The following is a 19,460-nucleotide window of genomic DNA, read 5'->3' on the forward strand; positions in this document are numbered from 1 at the left end:
CCAAGTTGTATTTCTTCTATTATCATTGATGAAATGAAATGAGTTTAGCTTGCTTCAAAACAAAAAAAAAGGATGGAACTTAAATATTATTCAAATGAATCCCAGATGCGATGTGGATATAGATTTTTATTCTTTCAAAAAAAATTATCAAGATATTTTCGAATAAAAAAAATCAAGATATAACATGACTTAAATATGTTAATTTTTTTTTTACTAAGTTCTTATATAGATGTTAACTTCTTTTTTTCTTCCTCAAAATATATAAAATAAGGGTCTTGCTAACGAGTGCCCCCGGGGCACTCTTTAAGCATTCCATTTAAAGAAACTTTTTATTCAAAAAGTTAAATACTACAATTTTCAATGCGTTGACTTTACGCATTCCGATAAAAATACTATAAAAAACTTACTATTTAAGGACTTAAAGAGTGCCCGGGGGCACTATTTAGCATTTGCCATAAAATATATATATCAACTCTTTCACCATCACTGATAACACTTCTTGATTGTAATGAACAAGGAAAGCAGAAGAGTGAATAAATTTACTCTCATCCTATGTTCAGCGAATGAAGGGATTACGGAGAAAAAAAACCAGTTACAATAGCGTAGAACCTGCTATTTATACATACACCTAACAAGAGTAAAGTAGTTATCTAGTTTTTCACACGATTGCTAAACAAAGTTTAAGACACTAAATTGACAGACACGTGTGATAATATAAACTTCTCTATTTTTTATTAGTCAAATTCCCTAAGAGTGTGTTTGGATGAGAGATTATAGAAATTCAAAGGATTTTAAATACCAGAGAATTCAATTCAATTGAATTCCCTTGATTTTTAAATTCTATTGTTTGGATAAAGTGGTGAAATTCCATCAATTGTAAAATTCTTTGTTTGGGTAATGTAATTAAATTTTTTTCACTTAATTATAAATTGACCCTAAACCCAAAAAAAGCGGCCAAAAACCTAAAATTAACCGCAAACCCTAAAACCACCTGAAACTCAAAAAATTGGCCGAAAACCCAAAAAATCGGCCCAAAACCTAAAATCGACCTGAAACTCCAAAAATCGGGCGCAAACCAAAAAATCGGCTCAAAACCTAAAATCCACTGTAAACACAAAAAATCAACAAAAAACCCTAAAATCGACAATAAACTCTAAAATCGGCCGAAAATCCAAAAAATCGACCCTAAACCCAAAAAATCGGCCGAAAAACCTAAAATCGGCCGAAAACCCAAAAAATGACTTTGGGTTTTTTCGGTATTTTTTTGGTGTTTCGGCCGATTTTATGTTTTCCGGCCGATTTTAGGGTTTATAGTCGACTTTTGGGATTTTGGCCGATTTTAGGTTTTCGGCCGAGTTTTTTGGGTTTAGGGTCGACTGTGGGTTTTTCGGCATATTTTTGGTTTTTCGGTCGTTTTTTGGGTTTTCGGTCGATTTTTTGGGTTTATGGCCAATTTTTGGATTTTCGGCCAATTTTTTGGGTTTATAGTCGATTTTAGACTTTATAGTCGATTTTTGGGATTTTGGCCGATTTTAGGTTTTTCTGCCGATTTTTTGGGTTTTCGGCCGATTTTAGGGTATATAGTCGATTTTTGGATTTTTGGCCGATTTTAGGTTTTTCGGCCGATTTTTTGGGTTTCGGCCGAGTTTAGGGTTTATACTAGTAAATTTTTGGAATTTTTGCTGATTTTTTGGGTTTTCGGCCGATTTTTGGGTTTATAGTCGATTTTAGGTTTTTTCTGCCGATTTTTTGGATTTTCGGCTGATTTTAGCGTTTATCGTCGATTTTAAGTTTTTCGGCCGTTTGTTTGGGTTTTCGGCCGATTTTTTGAGTTTTCGGCCGATTTTAGGGTTTATAGTCAATTTTGGGATTTTGGCCGATTTTTGGTTTTTCTGTCGATTTTTTGGGTTTTCGGCCGATTTTAGGTTTTTTCTGCCAAGTTTTTGGATTTTCGGCCGATTTTAGCGTTTATCGTTGATTTTAAGTTTTTCGTCTAATTTTAGGTTTTTCGATCGATTAGTAATTTTTAAAAGTTTGTAGAGAAGAATAAATTTTAAATTCTTTGGTTTTAGGTATCATTTTGAAATTCTCTAAATTTAACTTGAACAAAATATTTCATAAATTTCCATCATTTTAAAAATTCTTCAAATTTTCATCCAAACAATGGAATTCACCTCAAATCATTTGAATCCCCTCAAAACATTACTTTACCTCAAAAAATTCTCCATCCAAACACACTCTAATTTTATGGATTCTTCTCTTTCTTGTAAATATTTTTTACTAACCTATTGATTCCTAAACTACTATCACCGACTCGAGTGTTGGAGTCTATGACACCATCTCTCTCCGGGGAAGGACAACCACAATCCGCCGCAATGCACCCACACTAGTTTCAAATCAGATCCTCGTTCGAATCATTGATGTCATTTCTAGAAATCAAACATACATTAGCATTGATCGGGAGACTACTGTTCTAGTATACTTAAAAATTGTCACATTATTTGGAAAGCGATATTATGAGTAGTTTATAAACAACACTCCCACTTTTAAATCCAACTGGGCACCTATTGTAAAGGACAAAGTCGTGAAAAACTTATTACACTCAAAGCGGACAATATCTCGAAAGATGGTGTAACAAACTTTAAGTTGGAACAATTTTAAAATAATTAGAAAAATTGAAGATTTCTATTATGATACATGGACCAAGCTATACATAGTATTCATTTATTATTACAGTAAAATAAACACAAATTGTGTTTCCTATAAAATATACAACAAAAAATGCAAAGAATTGTGTTCTTATTGTGTTTCTATACTTTTCCTCTATACATACACTAATCTTACCTATGTCATTTTACAAGTATCTTTTTAACTAATAAGAAACTAAGATTGTGGGAAGAGGTTAAGAGGTGAGAATGTAAGACATCACTGCACAAAAATGGATACACGCGACGCGAAAAAGAAAAGTTTGACGAATAATTACTGTTTCCCTTTTCCTCTTCAGTCAGTGGCAATAATAAGGTGATCACCATCTCTTATAAGATCTATATCATCAATTTCAGCTCCTTCTTTGGTCAAAACTTTGGTGGGTGAGAAATCAAACATTTTGGCACCAATGTCTAGCAGTTCTTCAAGGGACTCAGGCACAAAAGTAAGCTTTCCACCATGTTTACCTATTTGAGGACAACTAAGTGTCACTCTAGCTATTAATCTTTTCATGTCTGCAGCTTTATCGGTGTTTCTTTCGTACGCCTCACGATCTTTTTTATCTGCATAGTTAAGATCAAAACACAACTGGTCAACCAGATAGCCAAAGAAAAAAAAAGTAGAATTTTATCCCAAGATGAATAATGAATGTGATATACTACTTACTACGATTAGCAGCAGAGATCATCCCGAAAATTGAATTATGATAGGTGTTGGCTCTTCGTCTTTGATGATCATCTAAACATGGCAACTCGTCTTGAATATGTGGTTGTAGCAAGCTTTCTTGGGATTGAAATCCAACAATATCAGGTATAACATGTTCACTATCAAAATTTCCTGTGTAAGGCACATCAGGCTTACCATTATCTGGTATTGGAATAGTAGATTCTTTTTGTTTGTTCTCTTTAATTTTCTGAAATATATTTTTAATTTCTTCGTGATCTTGTTGTTCGGCTAAATGCCTTGGACTCCAACCAGAATTATCTAGCTTATCAACTTCAGCTCCTAGGTCTACAAGTAGCTTCACAATCTCTACATTTCCTTCACTTACTGCTGTATGCAGGGCAGTGGTTCCACTTTTATCGGATTTTGTCACATCCACACCAAATTCTACGAGTTCCATGAGCAATTCAGTGTTATTTTTCTGAGCTGCAACACATGCTAAACGCGTTACATCAGTACAGAATATGTTTGCTCCATTGTCTATGAGAATTTTCTTGACAAATTGATGTCCCCCGCTCATTGCTTCCCATAATGGGATACTGCCTTTCAAATCTGTACAAATAAATGCATTGAATGGATAAAGCTGTTATTCACATGGTTTGAAAGGTATGTTGCTTATAAAAAAAAAACACAATTAAACTGTTATGGTTTGGAAGGTATTATCAAACTGTATTAAGTCATCTGTACTGAAAGGTACCTTTTCTATTTGGATCAGCACCAAACTGTAAAAGCAAAGTTACACAATTCTCGTCGCCATTAGAAGCTGCAATATGCTGTAACATTAGAATGTAACGTTGTGTAAGTGTCTAGTGGTATGTCTAATGACACTAAATATATAGATATAGTTATGTATGTTTGTGTATTTGTTCATTCAAGGAAAGAAAATCTACAAACCAATGCTGTCCTTCCAGTTCTGTCTGCTTCATTTGGATCTGAACCTTTCTTCAGCAACCGACGTAACAATATGTTGTCATTTCTGCTTACTGCAAAGCATGTGCTGATAGGCAGATCTGTTTTACCTTGAGCCAACATGGCCATTATTTCTGCAAAAATAGCATCCATCCCTTGAATATCGGAAGTTTCCAAATGCTGCAAAATAGTAGAAAACGCAAAAATCTTCCGCGAGTAAGTATGCAGTTTTTTTATCCGAAAAATAATGTTTCTTATCAATGATGATGATGACGATGATACAATTACAGTTCCAAAAGAAAACAATTATGAAGATATATCCTAAAAATGTAAAACTCACTAAGTTGAGATTTAGTATCTTAAGTCTTCATCAAATGTAAGAATAAGGAAATGTGAGGTTCTATGAACAAAATATTATGTGTGAGAAACTAAAATGTATTCAAATACCAAAATCACTTTTGGAAGAAAACACAAATCATAATTGCACAAAAAGAATATATACATTGAGAAAATTATTCATGATTATTGCCCCATCTCCAACACTTGAACGAACAAGGTTTAGAAATGCAGTACGCTCCAAGCGCAAAATTTGACTCAATCGATTAGTTCGAGATGAATATGGCTGCGGTATGTAACCTAGAACTCCTACTTCGCCAACTAACTGTCTTGCACTTATCTTACCAACGACCTGCAATTATAAGGCACATGTTTTGTTAATCATCATTTTGGTCAAAACAGGTTTCATGTTTAAGTTGTTAGACTTACCTGTTCTACTCCATTCACTTGTTTGATAAGTTCCTGTTAGTCAGAATAAAGTTAAGGTTCAGTTTAAATTTTCCCGCGCGCGTGTGTGTAGGACATTTGAGAAATACAAATTGCATATATAGTTGAAGGAGAATTAGACAGAAAAACAATCACAATATAATACAAATTTGTAAAATTGCATACATCTTTAACTTCATTTGCAACATGATATCAGTCCTTTCTTTTTCCCTCAAAGTTCAAAAGTCGCATTAAGATTTGACTAACTGAAGTCGATTCGGGGGGATTTGGTAACTGCTTTTTTCATTCACATAACTCAAACTAACTTGAGACATCATTACTTAAGAAAATTAACATAGAACTTCTGAAATATTGAAATGCATAAGCTAATATTAAACTGTTACTTTAAACACTTATAGTCATTCATTACACAATGTTCTTAATAATTCTATTTCCACAATTATTTGTGGAAAAGGCATTAAGAACTGAAGTTTGATGTTGGTGAAGTCTACAACAGTGATATGGAAACTACTTTAACTAAATTGAAAGTGATTTTCAAAGGAAAACAAATCAACAAGAGATTGTAGTAATGAATGATCTATAAAACAACATATATTCACAAATAAATGGGGTATAGTTTCTTACTGCACCACCGGTGACAAAGATATAAAAGTCCGTTGGTGCTTCATTCTCCAAAACAACATCTTCCTTCGGAGGAAAATACTCCGCCTTCACCTCCGTGACCTTCAAATTTCGATATATATGCACATTATAAATGATATCTTCATCATCTAATAGACAAAAAACTGACAACAATCATATCTACAACAAAATAGACATGTGGAGAAAGAATATCTCTCTTTTTTCTTTCTTTTTGGCTTCTCTTGAAACTTATTGATTACCACATACAATCTTATGCTTTGTTGAACCAAATCATAGGATAAGCTAAGAGAAAATATTACCAATTGAAAAATGAGGTCTGTTGACACTCCCGTAAACAAGTAAACTTTGTTCATCATTGGATAGAATAAGCAGTAGTAGACACTAGATCGAATCGCTTTTGGAAGGGAATCAATAATATCTTGGTGTTGCACTCCTTCTAAATCAGTTCTATACTTCATAAGCAACTGAGCAAGCATCTGTTCTTCCAACCGGGTAGGTATTTGATTTCGATGAGCAAATTTTGAGGCAGCTTTCACTGTTTCCCTCTGATATGCCACAAATCCAAGAATAAAGAAAAACTCCAAATATTAAGGTACCTCTTTGAAAGAAATGAAACACCAAATATAGAACTTAGTAACGCAATTAAGTGCATTGTTTTCTCAAACTTGCAATAATGCTGAGGAACATGGACATAAGTATATATGAACTTTACATGCTAGTATTTAGATTTGAAACTTTAAAGTAAGAATGAAAAAAGTTGACTTTGGGAAAAGAAAACTTATGAAATAAAGTTAGTTAGGAAGGTTTAAAGATGATTGTACTCACATATTTCCTAGTTCTGCTTGTGGATTGAACAACTAAATTTGTCATGTTTCCGATGACGTATGATGTAAGTGCCACATTAAAGAGGATATAGAAAATCACAAATACCATCTCCCTTGTATTTACAGCATGTAGATCACCATAACCAACTGTTGCTAGTGTGATTATTGCCCAGTATACTGATGTTACGTAGAGAGACATGATATTCTTGTCATCCACATCAGTAATAAGCCCAAGCCACGTTGTACTTCGGTCTTCGACAAAACGGTTGCCAAGAAAGAAGAAAATACAGGCACCGAAATGAATGTCAAATAGAGTAACCTACAAATTAAACACAAGAAAATGCTTGTTATAAAATCTTCCAGCCCCACCAGGAAATTAAGTATGCAAAACTAACTAGCATTTGTAATGTTGAATACTCACACACGTAAGCTTTGCACACCGCAACAAGAAGTAGTTATAAGTTTTGTCCTTTTCTAATCTGAACATTGAAATATTGATGAAGAAGAGTTATTTCCATGTTAACAAAAAATATAACAAGTTAATTAATCATGCTGACCTTGCAAACAAGGCACTGACTCTATGAAGACGCCAAAGGCGAAGCATACCGAAGTAGCCATAAATTTGGACGTCATGAGGCAATATTTGATGGACAAGTTCATAAGGAATCGTGGAAATGACGTCAAGCATAAACCATGATTTCAGATAACTCCTCGCAATTTGCCCACGATTATCCACAAGCACGCATGTAGAGTTGTCATAATACGCAACAAAGAAGGTTAAAACGATGTCAATGCAAAATAAAAAATTCACAGCATTATCAATAATCGAAAGAGGTAACAAAGGTTCATCCAAGAACCCAAATTCAAATGGTGACATCCATGCACTGTAGAAAACTAACAGCGCCAGAAGCAGCTGCCACGACCTGCATACAAAAAAAAATTAACTAACTAATCTCCCTAAAAAAGAAAACTAATTAGTAGCGTAGTGATTAGTCTTAACAGTTCCACACAAAGATACATTGTGATCGATAAATTAACGAAATGTTTAGTATCAATTAGTCTATACATTTTGATGCAGATATAAAAAAAATAAAGGGAAAGAGTGTGATTGATCATATACCTATAATGAGGGTTATGGGGGGAGATAACATTCCTGTGGAGTCTATTCCTCCTCCTGGTGGTTGGTGTGTAGGGGAAGGGAGGATAGGTAAAATCGGTGAGGCTGAATTGGCTGCAATTGTCCTGATCCACGGCAAAAACATTGCGCCGATCCGAGAGAAAACTATCTTCATTATCATTTTGCATCATGTTTAGAAGGATTCTGTCATCATCACCTAAGGCATTGTAGTTGCTTTCAGACATCATGTTTTTTGCACGTTTCAATGCAATTCTTCTTACACTTTCTTAATGTCACCTATCTAACTGTGATCGATCTCAATGTGATTAACCATCTTTTATTAATTCTATGAAAATTGAATCTCTCGTGTATCTGTACAAAAATAGAATCTGCCATGTAGTATTTTTCTTCTCTTTGACATTAATCAATAAGCTCCACAAAATTAATCGTTGCTTGAGGTTGTGTATTGATGATTTATCGATCATTTAAGTAATTAAAATATATCAAAGAAAATATGTACAGATTGATACGTGTCATCTGTGATCTGTGTGCTCAATCACACGATTACCAAACCTTTTATTTATATTATGAAATTAATTTTCAAATTAAAGATTTTTGTATAAGCAAAACGACACTTTTACCAATCGGCGAAAGAAGGTATTTATTGCGTGTGACTCGGCGTAGTGATTGAACGCGTGTGATTTATTTAATCGAAGGGCGGAGAAAGCTGCGTTAAAATGACGCTAGAAGAGGATTCACTCAAATTTGAAAACCCTTGAAATATAAACCCTCGTTCTCTTTCTTTTTCACTCTTCACTTTCTCTCATCAACTCAACGCGACGAAACCATGGTACGTTTTTTCTTCATCGTCTTCAATTTCTTCACGTTTCATCTTGATTTCAGAATTCGATGTAAATTGATTTTTCTTTTGGTGTAGGCTTTGCCAAATCAGCAAACCGTTGATTACCCGAGCTTCAAGCTTGTCATCGTCGGCGATGGTGGAACAGGTTTCAATTTCTTCTTCCTTTGTGTGAAATCTGTAACATATGAACACCGATTCGATACGATCTGATTTATCGATCATTTGCAGGAAAGACAACATTCGTCAAGAGGCATCTTACTGGAGAGTTTGAGAAGAAATATGAACGTGAGATTCATTTTTAATCTAATTTAGGGTTTTAAGTTCTTCTTGTTAATTAATAAGCGTTTAAGTGATTTATCTGTTGATTTGATTTGATTGTTAAACAGCAACCATTGGTGTGGAAGTGCATCCATTGGATTTCTTCACAAACTGTGGAAAGATTAGGTTCTACTGTTGGGATACTGCTGGACAAGAGAAGTTTGGTGGCCTCAGAGATGGATATTAGTAAGTAGCATTCTCATTTGTTTATTTTGCTCTCAATTTTTGTGTGTGATCTTTTACTAATTTGGTAATTAGGTTAATTTTATGTGCAACATTTTGTTTATAGAAGCAATTTCTGTTTACGCATCTATAGTTTTGGGTTCTCTGGTTGTCGGCGTTCATTGGTAATTTTGTAAAGAATTGAAAAATGGGAGTTTTTTGTTCTTTTATCATATTGTAATCTTGGCTCATAAACTGTTCATTGGCCTTGATGACCTGGGTTTAATTCAGAGTACTGTAGTTTTGCACGTCTTTTTTTTTTGTAGTTTTTATTCTTGTGGGAATGAGTTATTTAAGTAAGTGAGAATTCCAGTGTTAAAGAAAGGAATGAAAGATAAAGAATGTAACGAGTTATTTAGCTTGTGTGGTTTATTTAACACCTAAATCAAATTTGAAGTATTTGAGTAGTCTTGCGCTTTCACGTCAACTATGAACTATGTTGGTCATCAGTCATCCATGCCTGTTTTCTTATAGGATGACTTCCACACGAGACTGAGTTTATTCATCATATACACAAGACTGAGTTTATTCATCATATACACGAGTCCGAGTTTATTTATCATATTACTGCTCTGACAATAATATGAATTTGTACTGAGCATCTGCAATGCATGTGGGTGTTAAATGTAGAACGTGTTGCATGTCAATAAGCATAGGCTGTGTAGCTGTTTCTTGGTTGGTAACCTGTTTAATCAAATATCATGTATGGTTTATTTGACTCTTAAATCAAATTTAAAGTTTTTGAGTAGTCTTCTGTTTGCATGTTGTGAAATTTCATTTCAACTATGAATTAAATTGTTCATCAGTCATCTGTACCTGTTTTTTATGCCTATATTATAGGATGACTTGCACTCCAAACACTTCCTTTGTCATGTTGTGTTGACAACAAATGACTTTGCTCTGTTTATCTACAATAACTTTGTTGCATGTTAATAAGTGTAGGCTGTGTAGCTGTTTGTTGGTTATGTGTAGCTTGTTTGTTGGTTATGATACCTCTTAGTTTATCAGTATTGTAGGTATTGAATGTCAATTACTATCTTCTTTAGTCTTTATACCTGCGGGGCTGTCTTTTCTCTAGATGTAGGAACTCTAGCATTTTGCTAGTTTTTTTTTATGCTGTGATAAAAATAACCTTACTCTAGTTTATGTTATACTTGCTATGTATTGCTTTTAACCTGTCATATTTATATTGCAGCATCCACGGCCAATGTGCTATTATAATGTTTGATGTTACTGCTCGACTGACATACAAAAATGTTCCTACTTGGCACCGTGATCTTTGTCGGTTAGTAAATGAAGACTTTGAAACCTTTTTTAACACTTTGTTTGTAGTTATTCAGTACCATGTTCCTTATATTGTTTTATGGACACTTACTCTTGCAACTGACTTTCAGGGTCTGTGAAAACATCCCAATTGTTCTCTGCGGTAACAAGGTTGATGTAAAGAACAGGCAAGTGAAGGCAAAGCAGGTTACTTTCCACAGGAAGAAGAATTTGCAGTACTACGAGATATCAGCTAAGAGCAACTATAACTTTGAGAAGCCTTTCCTGTACCTTGCCAGGAAACTTGCAGGGTATGTGTCTACTTCTAGTTTCTACACAGACAAGAAGAATACATTGAAGTTTATTAATTATTTTTAACTTTTGTCAATTTGCAGCGATCCCAATCTGCACTTTGTTGAATCTCCTGCATTGGCTCCACCAGAAGTCCAAATTGATTTAGCGGCACAACAACTGTAAGCTATCTGGTGTCAACTTATTTAATTGTTTATCCTATGACCGTCATCATTGTCATGATAAAATATGTAGATTGTAATGTTGCCGAGTTGTGGTTTTGCAGTTTAAAATGTTTTTCTAAAATTAAGTTTTGTAGTTTAAAATGGTTTTCTAAAATTAAGTTGTCACAGTCATCATGGATATGAGAGCAGTATCAATATGTAGTTTTATTGGTCTTCATTAAACAACTATTTATCATACAAGAACTAATGTATAAACTGTTTTTATGGTCAAAGAGCTTATGGGTTTAAATGCTGCACATGCTCTGTATAAATTGTTTCTATATGCTGTTTTTAGGAGTTTATGAAAATATGGTGAAATTAACTTCATGGATGGCATGTCATTTAGCTATACATCATTGATTTTGTTTTTTTAGTTCAAATAAGCTCTTCATGCTGCCACTATACTTGTGTATGTGATTGTGTTTATAAAATATATTCAAACATTTGGAAATTATTATTTCATGCGCATCATCACTTTCCCTTCTCTTCACTATCATTTCCCTTTCCCTTTATCTGCATCACTTAGGAATATGGAATAGTATATACTATAAGACCATAATTTCCATTAGATTTTTATTTTTTTTGCAGTAATCTGTAATACTCTTCACGTTCATTTATCCTGAATTTCTCTTGTGTTGGTTCTTTTGCAGACATGAGAATGAGCTTGAACAAGCTGCTAATCAGCCACTTCCTGATGACGATGATGATGCATTTGAGTAGAACTTGTGTGTTTGGCGACCATCTAGGGTGTTTGCTTATTGCGTGTTTTTCAGCAGTTGTATTTCATATTTTTGGATTTTTGGATGTGAATTTGAGGATCTGAGTTCAACCAGTATGAAATGTTTTACTTGAATTGAAATTCTTATATATCCTGAATTTGAGTATCTGAATTCCCGCAGGAATTAAATCTACTATCATAGTCCTGTTTCATATTACTTATTTTGCATTTGATAATATGTCATTCACTTTTGTCTGCCTAATTTGGTGATTAAAAAAGTGTTGTTAGTTAAAGCAGTAAATGCAATAGGAAATTTCAGAAACCAAGATTACCAGTTTTTTTTAAAAAAATAATAAAAAATCAACTTGAAAGTTAGACAAAATGAACTAATGTTTCCACTTTTTCGATTATTTGCAAAAAATTGTTCATCTCAATTATAGAGCAACTCAACATGCCATAGAGCAGCTCTATCCCTTGATATTTTGGCAAGTCCGTAAGGAGAATGGATTTTCTCAATTTTTTGTCTCTTTATTTCTCTTAATTTTCATTTTTCAATCGTTGATCAATTTTACACTATTTCTTTTAAAATATGATAAATTATTGTTTATCCAAACTACTGTTCATCTTTGGCATGATAAAATATGTAGATTGTAACATACTAACATTGCAAAGTTGTGGTTTAGTAGTTTAAAATTATCTATAGTTAAGTTGTCACAACCATCATGGGTATTTGGGCAGTATACATTTTTATTTATGGGTTATTCTATGCTCAAAGAGCTAATGGGATTAATGTTGCATTTCCTCTGTAAGATATTTTGAGGAATTTATGAAAAGAAGTTTGTAAACAGCTTAAGAAGGCATACCATTAGCTATATCATTGGTTTAAGGTGTTCCTAAGTTCAAACAATCTTTTCAAGCTGTCACCATGAAAAATATTTATAAAAGAAAATACAAACATCATGAAAAATAATTTTGCGTTCATTATCCCTGTCATATCTTCCCGTCACTTCCTTTCAAGGTTGTCAGAATCGAGTTTTTACGTCAACTCATTTTGTCTAGGTGGAATTGAAACGTAAACTCGACTCGTACGTCATATATATCTCTGATATTAAGAATTTTATTTTTAGTCTAAAAATTTAAGTGTGGTGAATATTAATTAAAGAAAATATAAAAAATTAATATATTATTTATTTTCAATTAAAAAAAAATTAATTTTGAATATTAGATAATTCACATTCAATTGATTTTCTCTTATTTTCATGAATTAATTATGAATATAGTCATGTATTTCAATATTAAATATTGTTGGTGTTGGTTGAAAATATACGTGTAGAAAAATCCTGATTTTCTCAATAAATAGCACTAACAACTATGTACGCATCAATATCTCTTTCATTTTTTTTTCATGTACTACCTCCGTCCCTAATTATAAGACTTTGTTTGACAAAAATATATTATTCATTTGCCTTGTTTTGATCGTATTTTTTTAATAATATATAAATGTAAATATTAGCATATAAGATCTTGTTCAATATATTTTGATGAGTATTTTCAAAATATTAAATTTTTATAATTTTTACTAATGGACAATTAAAGATATTAGTGATCAAAATTGTGAATTGGCATACCTGCAGTGATCAAACAATGTCTTATAATTAGGGACGAATGTAGTATTAAATATGACTTTAAATCATGCATGTCATGTAAGAATGGGTGTGGTTAATATGCATGGTGCATAAGCCAGCCCAGCCCAGCCCACTAAAAAGAGCAGCCCAAAAATCACGCACCCCCCTTCGTGCATCCCCCATGCTACGTACACCCTACCACATTTCGTCCTGCACCCCTCCTCAAACCCAATATAATTGCTTTATACACCTCCACTCATTTCGTCCTGCACCCCTCCTCAAACCTAATATAATTGCTTTATACACCTCCACTCATTTCGTCCTACACCCCCCCCAAACCCAACATAATTGCTTCGTACACCCATCCCATTTCGTCCTACACCTCCCAAACCCAACATAATTTCTTCGTACACCCCATCCCATTTCGTCATACACCCCACAAGCCAACATAATTGCTTAGTAAACAAACATGAAGAGTTGGTGCTAATATGAATTTTGTTAATAATTTAACTTTTTTTTCTAACTTTACACTTCATTTTTTCATTTTTTTCTAACCTTACACTTCATACTTTCATACGTATTTATGGTTAACTTAGTTGTTACAAAAAATATGTAATTGTAAACTCTTCGTAAGTTTTACTATATTGTAAAGCAGACTCTGATACCTCTTAGAATTGAGAGTTATACCTAACCTTACAAAACTGGCTTATAATTGAAAACTAATTAAGAGTATTTTGAATCTTCGATAAAATATTTGAACACACTGAGTTTCTATCCAACAAAGCTAAAATAAAAAACCAGATTAACGGTAATTTAAACAGAGTAACACGTGACTAAGTTATATTGAAATGCAATGAGAAAAAAAGTATGCAAACATCATCACAAAAATGGTTGCCATTTTTAGAAATGAAATGATAAGAATAATAATAATCTTGATTAATATTGTTAACTAATTAATTAATTACCTCTGAAACAACTACCAGCAGCAACAATTAAACATCAACTCAATGGTTTCAGAGTACAACTCTCTGAAACCATTCTACCAGCTAAATGGTTTAGGAAGCAACAATTAATAATCAACTCACTGAAATCATTCTACCAGTAAAATGGTTTCAGAGTACAACTCTCTGAAACCATTCTACCAGCTAAATGGTTTAGGAAGTAACAATTAATAATCAACTCACCGAAACCATTCTACCAGTAAAATAGTTTCAGAGTACAACTCTCTGAAACCATTCTACCAGTAAAATGGTTTTTGAAGCAACAATTAAACATCAACTCTCTGAAACCATTCTACCAGCAAAATGGTTTCAGAGTACAACTCTCTGAAACCATTCTACCAGCTAAATCGTTTAGGAAACAACAATTAAGAATCAACTCATTGAAACCATTTTAAATGGTTTCAGAGTGCAAGTCTCTGAAACCATTCTACCAGCAAAATGGTTTTTGAAGCAACAATTAAACATCGACTTTCTGAAACCAATCTACCAACAAAATGGTTTCATAGATTAACTCTCTGAAACTCAATTAGTCATTCACTCCTCTTAAACAAAAGCCTACTACTCCTCTTATCCATACCCCAAGCTAATTAACTTGATTTAATTTAACAACAAAAGTACATATTCCTAAGAGGATATAAAATCGAAGAGAGTGAGGTATCTCCAACCGTTCCAAATAATTCAAAATACCCTAAATAAAATTCTGGAAATGTTTTATTAAAACTTGATATTTATAAAAGCATATTTACCTCATTTAATTAACTAAAAATAGTTCAAAGTCTCATAAAAATACCTAACGGGTCTCAAAATTCCCAGAAAATTATTCTCTACTTTTTATATAACAACGTGAAAAAATTGGAGCCTCCCTGATGCCACACGCGCCGAAGCTGCGACTGGGCGTAGCTGGAAGACACTGTTCATCTTCCTCACCCGTTTTTTCAAAACGGGTCGCGCGACCAGCGACCTAACCCGGTTCGTTCTCTCTCATTTCTCAACGAAAATCGATGTTCTTTATACTGTTTTGATCGTTATTCGATTTTGTAAAATGGTTATATGATGTTTTACTTAATAACAATGGTTTCAATGTATAACATCTTGGCACTAATGCCCATATGAAACCATTTAACTAAAATAATGGTTTCAGTGTATAACGCTATGAAACCATTTAACTAGACTAATGGTTTCAGTGTATAACATCTTGAAACCAAATAACAAGACTAATGGTTTCAGTGTATAACGCTATGAAACCATTTAACTAGAATAATGGTTTCAGTGTATAACAGTATGAAACCATTTAACTAGACAAATGGTTTCAGTGTATAACATCTTGAAACCAATTAAAAGGACTAGTGGTTTCAATGTATAACATTTTGACACTAATGCTCATATAAAACCATTTAACTATAATAATGGTTTCAGTGTATAACAGTATCAAACCATTTAACTAGACAAATGGTTTCAGTGTATAACATCTTGAAACCAATTAACAAGACTAATGGTTTCAGTGTATAACATCTTGACACTAATGCTCATATAAAACCATTTAACTATAATAATGGTTTCGGTGTATAACGCCATGAAACCATTTAACTAGACTAATGGTTTCAGTGTATAACGGTATGAAACCATTTTTACTGTGGAATGGTTTCAAAGAGTTGTTCTCCAAAAACATATTTAACCCTTAATAAAAATTGTGAAATAAATTTAAATTTTTAAGACGATATAAAACCGAAGAGAGTGAGGTATCCCCAACTGTGAATTCATGTGGAGAAGTATGATAATCCAAATTAAAAGCAAATAAGAACCATCAATTTCTATTTATCTACTAAAACCAATTTTTTTATAAAAGAATTACTGTCATTAACTAATTAAAATGTGCAACTAGAAAACTGATTTATGCAAAAATTGCGGCACCCTAAAATCAATTGAAGTAGCAGGAGAAGATTCAAATGGAACATGAGTATCTGTTTTCATTCATTCCATGAATATGTTGTTTAAATCTTGCAATTGAAGTTCTATGAGTAGAAAGTAATTGAGTGTCATACTTCATCTGTTATAGCAAGGCAATTTCGGCTGCAGCATGCTCCGGCAATAGTCTCAAGATCATCTTTTGTGAAAACTTTGCCAGTTGGATTGTGAGGAATGTTTAAATTCTTTGTTAGTATTTTGCAATTCAATAAATGAGACTATCTCTTTCAAACATTTTGACGCTCAACAACAAAATTTATACTAAATGGTTGTTATATAACATAATCACTTCATGCATCCAATCCAAAACAATTAAACAAGGTAAAAACAGCAATGAGACACCAAACTTCTCCCAAGGATTGCAAGGCATATGAGTAGCTGCCCTTTGGGAATACTTTGACAGCATAATACACATAATGGATAAACAGAAACTCTTGTGACATTCATAATTTGAACCAATGATGAGCTTAAACCATAACTTGATAGCACCAGTATTTCTTATTAACATGTTTTCATCAACATTGCACTTGAGCCATCCAAATTTTGGTTGTTTCCACTGTGTATTATGCTAATGTACTTGCGGTCTGCTGTTGTTCCTGTCGCGAATTTGCTGAACCGCGTCCCATTCATTCCACAAATGCATCGCTTTACCGCATAGTTGTTGCCCCGAATCTTTCACATTATTCCAAACCCAATTGTTTCTATTATTCCACAAGACCCACACTAGCATAGCGAATTTCCCAGCTGTATATGTTTGCCCTCATAATGACAAATATTCATAATAACATCTTTTGGCGCATTGTAGTGTTGAAACCGCGCCGAAATCATCACATCGAGTCCAGCAGCTTGCCACACTGTTTTGCTGTTATTACAGTAAAAAAACTAGGGCCTCTAAAAGAACTAGGGCCTCTGCTTCAAGAATTGAGTAAGCACTACTTATCCAATATGTTCCTGCACGCCTAAACAGTCCGCCGTCATCTCGGATGCACCATATACACTTTTTCAGCCATACAGTGTGTAGACCAGATAATACAACAAATCAATTTCCAACACATACAACTAAGAATTAATTTACCAAGAGATTTGCAGAGCTTAAAGTGGTGGATGTGATGAGATTCTGAAAATACCAAGCGTTTGATCATTCGAGAGATGAGCGGATACTGTAACTAACAGAACCACTAACATAGCTAAAGATCAAAGTCATGAACCTCTAAAACTAAACCCATATACAAAAAATTGAAAATAAATTTGTTAACCCCATCTGCAAAATCAAGTTTCAAGTAACAATTCATTCATTCGTTTATTCATCCTCAGCAGCAGCTTTAGAGGAAGGACCAGTATTCTTTGGAAGCAACAAGTTATGAATATTAGGCATAACACCACCATTAGCAATGGTAACATCACCAAGAAGCTTGCTCAATTATTCATCATTCCTAACAGCCAATTGAATAATATGACTTAGCAAAGTTCTACTTTTCTTGTTGTCCCTTGCAGCATTTCCAGCCAACTCCAAAACCTAGTCAAACTCAAATTAAACCAAATTCAAAATCAAATCCAAATTCAAACGAAATCGCATGTGAATTAGTAATTAGAATTTATTCAAGAACATGAATTTGATCTAAATTTGGGGAAAAACGAAAACTAATTGAATTACCTAGATCTTGATCCTGATACAACATGTATATGAAATTGAAGAGAATGAGAGGAATTGAACGGAAATTGATCTTGATCTTGATACACCTACGAGTACTTCATCTTCCTCATATTACAACCATCGCCGCCACCCTTTTTATCAAACTACTCATAACTAAAAAGAAGAACAGAACAAGAAAGAAAAGCGAGGACCACCGTCGAGAATCCACCGTACACCACCGATTACGAAGGGAGAAGACGACGGCGAGATTCAGAGAGAATCGCGATGTTGAGACCTTGAGAGAGCTTGAGACTGTGATCCTGTGTGACTCAGGGTCAGAGGTGAGACCTTCAGATCAATACACGTGTCATCACTATAATCATGATCGGATGGCTGTCATCACCTTATGCACTGTGCATAAAAATACCCTTATGGATATTAACTTTTGCCAAGATTCTCTAACCAATAATCACTCAACAATTATAAAAAAAAAAAAAAAATTAATCACTCTACTTTGTCTCCATTCAGCAAAAACACAAATATTTTATCACTAAAAAAAACCTCATCACAAAAAGAAAAACCAAGCTACCCAATTCGATTCTAATTCATACGTTTTTCATTGCCGTTCAAATTCGATTCTGAGACAAAAAAAAAAGCCTAGAAATCTAAAAAAAAAAAAAACCTGGGGGGTGCGCTAGAAATTGGGGGGCTAGAAAATGGGGGGGGCGCGTAGCAATTGGGGGGCGCGCGTAGCAATATGGGCTTTCAGGCCTAGTAGGCTAAAAATAAAAACAAAACGTGTGCATCAGCAGAAAGGGGGTGGGGATAGCGAGCCTTTGGGGGGGCTGGGGGGCGCGCGCGAGAAATTTCTGGGGGGCGCGCGAGTAATTCTGGGCTTATGCACCATGCATAAACATCCCCTTATGCATATTAACTTTTGCCGAGAATCTTGAGATGTTAATTTTGTTCAGTAATAGTAATAATAATGAAGGAATATTATTTCAATAATACAATAAATTCAATATTAAAAACACAATATTGATTTCAATAAACACATAAAACCATTTTATAATACAAATGGTTTCACTTTTTAACTCTCTGAAACCATTTAACCAGCATAATGGTTTCCAGGATTTTTAAAACCATAAAAACACAATATTGATTTCAATAAACACATAAAACCATTTTATAATACAAATGGTTTCACTTTTTAACTCTCTGAAACCATTTAACCAGCATAATGGTTTCCAGGATTTTTAAAACCATAAAAACACAATATTGATTTCAATAAACACATAAAACCAATTTATAATACAAATGGTTTCACTTTTTAACTCTCTGAAACCATTTAACCAGCATAATGGTTTCCAGGATTTTTAAAACCATAAAAACACAATATTGATTTCAATAAACACATAAAACCATTTTATAATACAAATGGTTTCACTTTTTAACTCTCTGAAACCATTTAACCAGCACAATGGTTTCCAGAATAATTGTAACAAAAATTCACTGTTCATCTTCTCTTACGCGAAACAGTGAAAACGTGATCACTGTTCATCCGCGATCACTGTTCATCTTCTTCACCATCTCTCACGAACTCACACCTTCTCTCACGAACTCCGATTCCAATT

General features: G+C 33.6%; 2 protein-coding genes and 1 long non-coding RNA gene across 3 annotated transcripts; 1 reads left to right on the top strand and 2 right to left on the bottom strand.

The window, feature by feature from the left end:
* Window positions 1-3,000: 3,000 nt before the first annotated feature.
* On the bottom strand, window positions 3,001-7,952 carry LOC123894612 (potassium channel AKT1-like). The gene is made up of 12 exons (XM_045944659.1): window positions 7,708-7,952; window positions 7,145-7,510; window positions 7,009-7,066; window positions 6,589-6,906; window positions 6,063-6,308; window positions 5,746-5,844; window positions 5,104-5,136; window positions 4,841-5,026; window positions 4,324-4,518; window positions 4,127-4,202; window positions 3,373-3,981; window positions 3,001-3,269 (listed from the first exon to the last, which is right to left on the bottom strand). Exons 1-12 carry the CDS (start codon window positions 7,950-7,952, stop codon window positions 3,001-3,003), a joined length of 2,700 nt encoding a protein of 899 aa, XP_045800615.1.
* Window positions 7,953-8,457: 505 nt separating this feature from the next.
* On the top strand, window positions 8,458-11,768 carry LOC123899008 (GTP-binding nuclear protein Ran/TC4). Its single transcript, XM_045950064.1, has 8 exons — window positions 8,458-8,554; window positions 8,642-8,711; window positions 8,795-8,851; window positions 8,953-9,070; window positions 10,302-10,391; window positions 10,501-10,680; window positions 10,765-10,842; window positions 11,535-11,768. The coding sequence occupies exons 1-8, from the start codon at window positions 8,552-8,554 to the stop codon at window positions 11,602-11,604; spliced, it is 666 nt and encodes a 221-aa protein (XP_045806020.1). The 5' UTR covers window positions 8,458-8,551; the 3' UTR covers window positions 11,605-11,768.
* A 4,608-nt stretch (window positions 11,769-16,376) lies between these two features.
* On the bottom strand, window positions 16,377-18,267 carry LOC123899010. The gene is made up of 2 exons (XR_006805490.1): window positions 17,848-18,267; window positions 16,377-17,709 (listed from the first exon to the last, which is right to left on the bottom strand). It is a non-coding gene; the product is annotated as an uncharacterized LOC123899010 (long non-coding RNA).
* Window positions 18,268-19,460: the final 1,193 nt, after the last annotated feature.

The sequence above is a fragment of the Trifolium pratense genome, linkage group LG7 (assembly GCF_020283565.1).
Source record: "Trifolium pratense cultivar HEN17-A07 linkage group LG7, ARS_RC_1.1, whole genome shotgun sequence".
NCBI lineage: Eukaryota > Viridiplantae > Streptophyta > Magnoliopsida > Fabales > Fabaceae > Trifolium > Trifolium pratense.